The 7,053-nt window shown below is 35.0% G+C and overlaps 1 protein-coding gene across 1 annotated transcript in view; it reads left to right on the top strand.

The window, feature by feature from the left end:
• LOC114173498 (alpha-mannosidase At3g26720-like) overlaps positions 1-7,053 on the top strand; it is a 30,597-nt gene continuing 23,544 nt past the window's right edge. Inside the window, exons 1-9 of the mRNA XM_028057951.2 lie at positions 1-322; positions 431-514; positions 1,665-1,753; positions 1,948-2,122; positions 2,312-2,431; positions 2,533-2,616; positions 2,694-2,765; positions 5,141-5,254; positions 5,383-5,483. Of these exons, the coding sequence (XP_027913752.2) occupies positions 125-322; positions 431-514; positions 1,665-1,753; positions 1,948-2,122; positions 2,312-2,431; positions 2,533-2,616; positions 2,694-2,765; positions 5,141-5,254; positions 5,383-5,483 (1,037 nt within the window). The 5' untranslated portion in view covers positions 1-124. The remainder of the gene's footprint in view (positions 323-430; positions 515-1,664; positions 1,754-1,947; positions 2,123-2,311; positions 2,432-2,532; positions 2,617-2,693; positions 2,766-5,140; positions 5,255-5,382; positions 5,484-7,053) is intronic.

Below are 7,053 nucleotides of genomic sequence, written 5' to 3'. Positions count from 1 at the left end.
ATCATTCACGGAGGGCCCTTTCTTGTGTCTTTCCTTGCACTCCACAGTTACTTAATTCATTAACGATGAAAAGAAACTAACAGTATATATAGCCAAAATCAGTGGAAAATCGGTAGCGGCAGCGATGGTCAATGCAGCAGCGGTATTCGCCTTTTTGGTGGCGGCGATTTGGGTTGTGGAATCAGAGTACATAGAGTATAATACGACGCAGAGGATAGTACCAGACAAAATAAACGTGCACTTGGTACCTCATTCCCACGACGATGTTGGCTGGCTCAAGACCGTCGATCAATACTACGTTGGGGCCAACAACTCCATTCGGGTCTGTCTTTGTTTTTTTTTTTTTTTATATAATTTATTATTATTAATTTTGGCTGCAAAGTTAGGAATTGTATTATGAACAATTAATTGAGATGACTTGTGGTTGCAGGGTGCATGTGTGCAGAACGTGCTGGATTCTGTGATATCCTCGCTCTTGGAGGACAAGAATCGCAAGTTCATATATGTTGAGATGGTAATTGATCATATATGGCATTTCAGTTGCATTGCACTGCGTAGCTTGTATTTTGGATGAACTTTTTTTTGTAAAGAATTTTAGGGGAGAAAAATATAATGATAAATCTGAATGAATAAAATTAATTTGTTAAAGATAAATATTTGAGAAGTTATATGTGAGAAATTCTACGTATTAATTCAAGTATAAGCTGGTCCAAAGAGACTCATGTTTGGACAAATTTCTTTCTGAGTAATTCTAGGAGATAGAAGTGAAATGAGCATCTTTGGAAATTAAAATTAGCTTATGTACAAGTAAAAAAAAGAATTAAAGAAGTTATATTAGAGAGATTTTACAAATTAGCTTATGTGTATACTGATTTTAATTGTGAAGAAACTCATATACTTTTGTCCAACTAGATCCTTAAAAGTCATGTCTAAACAGTTGCGACAAGTGATATGTGAATCTCATTTTAAATTATAAGGCTTGTGCTCCACGGAGTTCATAATTCACTTCCACATGGTCTTTTGTTTGCCAAAATAACAAGTTTCATGAGATATGACTGGAATATTTCATTTTCTCATATTCTCAGTGAGAGAGGATTGGGATATCATAGCTGATTCTTTAGCCAATCAGGGTGCTGTTAGCATCCATGCCATTTGTTGTTATAGTTCTCCTCCTTTAGAATTACCGGATTGGTAATTAGCTGATGCATGGGCATTTTTTTCCTGCATTGTAATTAGTTCTTTCTTTCAGGAAGCACTAAAAAGAGTATATGTCTATGAGTATATAAAGTATATTTTGTGTTTATAATGAGGCCTTTGCATAATGATATAAATATGTTTTTAACTAGTGACAGTTTTTTAAAAAGGTATTAAAATTTATTTTAATAGAAGTGATTAAAATATTAATTGTACGTGTCAAGAAAAAAATCCGATGGTTTGAGAGAATCTTTTAATTAGTTGCAAGTATAATGTGTGAAATACATCAACAAAGGAAAGAAGTGAGAAAATATTAACTGAGTGAGTGAGTTTTGAAGTTGTGTACAGGAATAAATAATAGTACCTTCCTGTGCTTTTCGTGGTGTTTTATTTTTTTACATGTTGGGTTTTAAGGGACAAGAACTAAGTAATTAGTGGGTTTAATTGAGTTTTGATTTTTTTATGGGTAGGCTTTTTTCCAAAGATGGTGGAGACAGCAAAGTAAAGCAATGAAAATTAAGGTCAAGGAGCTTGTCAACTCGGGTCAGTTGGAATTCATGTAATGTGCCTACCCTATGTTATTCTTCCTGAAGCTAGTTAATAGCTAGTTCTTTTCAAATTCATGTCTAATTTGGGAGGGTGCTTTTGCCTAATTTATAACTGGCATATATTATGTCAGTGACTTTTGAATCTGACTACTAATTTCTTATTTTTGTGCTATTTTTTGTTTGGTTCCTGATTCTGTTTTTGAAGAAATGGGGGTATGTGTATGCATGATGAGGCTACCCCACATTACATTGATCTAATTGACCAGACCACGCGGGGGCATCAATTTATCAAAGAGGAATTTGGTAAGGTTCCAAGAGTTGGTTGGCAGATTGATCCATTTGGCCATTCTGCAGTTCAGGCTTACTTGCTTGGTGCTGAGGTATGTTCATCATAACTGAACCCTGTGGGCAATTATGTGTACTAATTACCAACATAACATGCTTTATTTCACTTCTAGTCACTTGAAGATTGTACTATTATGTGTAAAGTCATTCACACACAATCATATTGAAGTTGTCGCATGCCATTATGAATTTGCACGTCGTATTTGATTGTATCTTTGTTGCAGCTAGGATTCGATTCTCTCTTTTTTGCTAGAATTGATTACCAAGATAGAGCCAAGCGATTGAAGGAGAAGACTCTTGAGGTTATTTGGCAAGGTTGCAAGTCTCTTGGTTCTTCTTCACAAGTTAGTTCCTTAATGATTCTGTTTCTACTTAGAAGTTAGATTTTTTTCCCCTCATTTAAGTACTTTAGAGGAATTATCCCTAAGGATAAACTTCATTGCAGATATTTACTGGGATATTTCCTAGGCATTATGATCCTCCTGATGGTTTTACATTTGAGATAAATGATGTTTCCCCTCCTATTCAGGTAGGTAGTCTTCGTTTATTTATTTATTTTAAACTTACTTGAATAATATGTTTAATTCTCTATTTGATTATTTGAAGGATGACATTCTACTATTTGACTATAATGTTCAAGAAAGGGTCAACGATTTTGTATATGCTGCCTTAGCTCAGGTGAGATCTGGCTGACAATTGAACCTTTTTGTTTTCATTTTTTTTTGTTTTTTGTTTTTTTTTGGTTTTTCTTATATAAATCTCTACATTGATAGCTCAAATGCTAAATTGAGGTCTAAGAATGCAAGTTAAATTCTACTTAGTAAACTAGGAATGTAGTGGATTTTGATTTGTTACCTTTCACATTGAAGGCCAAAAATATGTGTTGGTGGGAAAGGTATTTTAGGAACTTCTTGTACTTCTAAAATTGCCACGTGATCTTTTTGACACCTAAAGTATGCATCTTAAAGAAGGACTTGAAAAGGGTTAGCTATATGACAGGAAAATTCATTCAAAGTAATTTTATACAAGAAGATATATATAGGGAACTCTACCCTCTAGAATAATGATTACAATGTATTACAATACCACACATGTTGCCAAGTGGTGTTGACAAGTAACTCATATAGGTACATCTCCTTGTAACTCAACAAAAATGGCCGAAGAAGAGCCAGACGGAGATATTGCCAAGTGGTTTCGACAATGGGAAGGTGGCATGTGGAGGACATGTGCCAAAAATCGGATGCAAGTAGATTGACCCTTGATGATGCGTGGATGATTGATTGGTCGCGTGACTTCATCATAACCCTTGAGGTGTACCTTAACGTGACCTTTTCCAAGAGAACAACATTGGATGACAGTAAACGATGATGTTGATAGTGGTGAACGATAGTCGAGAGTAGTGGTGATAATGATAGATGTTGCTAGGGACAACGAAGGAGAAGATAGAGCAGGATCGTACCCGATGTGATAACAACTTGAATAAATAAGATAGAGAAAACACGGTGTATTCGACCTACATTGTTGTACCTTATTGATGTAAATATATAGGTTACAAAATGAGGTAGGACATTTACCTCAAATCCTAACCCTAAAGCTGGGTACACACAAAAAGAAATAATAATAAAATAATATTACATTTCAACAACCGTGTTCCTTTTCACAAAGCAATAGGTTGGTCATCAAGGTTAGGTTCACAATTATTCATGGGATTTTTCAAAGGTTCTAAAGTAAAGTAGAAACACTTCCTTCTAGCTTAAATGATTAGAATTGTTCTTGGATTAGGTTTGGTTGCTTTTTGTCTCCTTTGATTAGAGATGATCTTGACTCAAATAAAGTTACCCTCATCTGGAGCAGCTTCAGAAGCATTCACTTGAGATATGCCTACAGATGTACTAGGAGTACCAAGAGTAGTATTAGTATGGGATGATTCCTGTACCAAAGGGACAAAGGATGATTTAAGAGATTCAAAAGACTGAATTTCTATAGAACTCTCCCTCTAAAGTTGAAGACATAATGAAAAGTGACATCCATAAAGATAAAAAACTTCTACTTCTAAGGATGGTAACAAGGATATCCCATTTTATCAGAGGCATAACCAACAGACATATATTTAACAACTCTAAGATCTAACTTCCGGCTGAATATGAACATGTACGACTATAGCATACATGAAAACTTGATTGTGAAGGCTAGAAAAAATGGTACATATGGAAATGTAGATTTAGATTCAGTTGGATAAGTCCACCTAGACTTGAGTAGTTGTTTGTCTACTATTATTGACCTTGGTTCCCAATTTTATAAGGCAATATAACTGTCCTTGTTCCTTAGCAATTCTAATCATCCTCCCCGTGGCAAGATCTTGAAAAATACTACGAGAGAAAAAGAAAGTTACAAAACAATTTTGGTCATGAGCAAAATTTTGAGCTAAAACAAAAGAGTTGTAGCTAAGGTGACAAAGCGCAAGATGTGGATGTAGAGCCCCTAAGATTGGGAGATCCATACCAACTTGAAAAGGACTAGCTATATAAGGGGAAAAAAGATTTTGATTGAATTGATTCAATGTAAATCACTCCAACATATATAGAGACCTCTACCCTCTAGAGTAATAATACAATGATTTCTAGTATCTTACATTAGCACACTTTTAATAATTACAATATCTCCTTGTAACTCAACAACATATTTTATCCTCACTCAACGAAAGGCATGGATGATAAAGAATAAGAATTACCTAAAAAGAATCTGGCTTATATTAATTGTAACAATTTTCCTTTAACTTAAATATTTACACATTTTAATTTTATAATATCCATCTTTTGTACTTTTATTAGATGTCACCGAAGCAAATTTGTAGCCTTAAGTTAAAGTCTTATACAATTTTGCAAGGTATCTTCTTTGAGAATCTATAACACTACGGCCTTTGAAAAGCCTGACAAATTTATGAGAGTAAACCTTTTATTTTTATTCATATATTTTAGTTGGTTTTATGTTGTTTGAAATGGAGTATTTGTATATCATGGAAAATACAGAATAAATTTTCTACCTATTTCTAGGCTAATGTGACCAAAACAAATCACATTATGTGGACAATGGGTACAGACTTCCGTTATCAATATGCTAATTCTTGGTTTAGGCAGATGGATAAGTTCATTCACTATGTTAATCAGGTAACCTAGCTTGCGCTTTTGTCTAAATTGTTTCTCTGGAGTTATTGTTTTATATCATTTATGAGACTTACTGATTTTGCGCCTTGGAATTACAACTTGCACTTGCACATCATGTCACATTCTCTCAGGATGGACGTGTCAATGCATTATATTCAACACCATCTATCTACACTGATGCAAAATATGCAGCTAATGAATATTGGCCCCTTAAAGTTGGTGATTTCTTCCCGTGAGTTTATTATACTTATGTTCTAGATTTATCTTTGGAATTAGAGGTAAGGAGGGAGAAGGGAAGGGGAGGGAAGTCACAACCTTCTGTTTGGGAGCTTTTTAACGAGGGGAAAGAAAGGTAAATAACTTATTTTAAATTAAATAACTGATATAAATGTCAATTCCCATTCTTTTAACTTTAACTCCCAACAAACAAAAGGAAGAAAGTAAACCTTCTTTCAATGAAGATGTGGTAGATATAATAAGTAGATATAATAAAGCTAGCATGAGCTTTCTTCTAATAGCTTAAGCTATTGAATTTTTTAAATTGTTATATTTATAATTAATGCAGCATATCTAATGCTAATTCTAAGGGACACAATGTAACACTTCATTTTTCAGGCAATCCCACACTCACCTCTTGTTATCACTTGAAACTGAGACTTTAAAATATATGAGTAGTGGACAACAGTACCACTCTCCTTCTCTTCTATTTATAATGAAGCAAGTACATATGAAAAGACTGCTCTAAGATACTAGGCATGATTAGATGCAGCAGTAGATATGGCAGTAGATAGTTTCCCACACTCAACACCCTATACATAGGGTTAATGATACAATAGGTAATAATTCTAACACCCCCCCTCAAGCTGGAGCATACAAATTGTATGAACCAAGCTTGGAACAAATGAACTCAATCCGAGGTCTCCTTAATGACTTGGTCAACACATCTGCAAGTTGGTCATTTGACCCAACGAACTCAGTACAAATTTCCTTGGTCATCAATTTTTCTTGAACAAAGTGGCAGTCAATTTCTATGTGTTTAGTTCTCTCATGAAACACTGGATTTGATGCAATGTGGAGAGCAGCCTGGTTGTCACAGTACATCTTCATGGTCTGAATTTCACAGAAGTTAAGCTCTCGAAGAAATTGCTTTACCCATATGAGTTCACACGTGAGAGACGCCATTGCCCGATATTCAGCTTCAGCGGTGGATCGAGCCACTACATTTTGCTTCTTACTTTTCCAAGAGATAACATTTCCTCCAAGGAGGACACAATATCCCGTAGTAGAGCGTCTGTCAATAGGAGAGCCTGCCCAATCAGCATCACAGTACCCAGAGATTTGAACATTTCCTTTATCTTCATATAGTAAACCTTGTCCTGGAGCCTTCTTGAGGTACCTTAAAATACGGATGATGGCATTCCAATGTCCAATACATGGAGTCTGTATAAACTGGCTAACAATTCCAACTACGAAAGATAGATCAGGCCTCGTAATAGTGAGATAAATTAACTTTCCAACGAGCCTCCTATATCTCTCTGGATCGGAGAATAATTCGCCTTCTTCTGTTGTTAACTTCTGATTTGGGTCCATAGGACTCTCTACTGGTCTACAGTCAATCATACCTGTTTCTTGTAATATATCAAGAGCATATTTTCTTTGAGAGATTACAACTCCATCTTTTGACTGAGCTACTTCAATGCCCAAGAAGTATTTGAGGCTTCCGAGATCCTTGGTTTGAAAATGTTTACACAAGTGCTCCTTCAGTTGAGATATTCCAGTAGTATCATTTCCTGTAATAACAA

The sequence above is a fragment of the Vigna unguiculata genome, chromosome 1, assembly GCF_037176805.1.
Source record: "Vigna unguiculata cultivar grain cowpea cultivar isolate G323 ecotype 2 chromosome 1, ASM3717680v1, whole genome shotgun sequence".
NCBI classification, from domain to species: Eukaryota; Viridiplantae; Streptophyta; class Magnoliopsida; order Fabales; family Fabaceae; genus Vigna; species Vigna unguiculata.
This window is presented reverse-complemented; position numbering and strand designations above follow the sequence as displayed.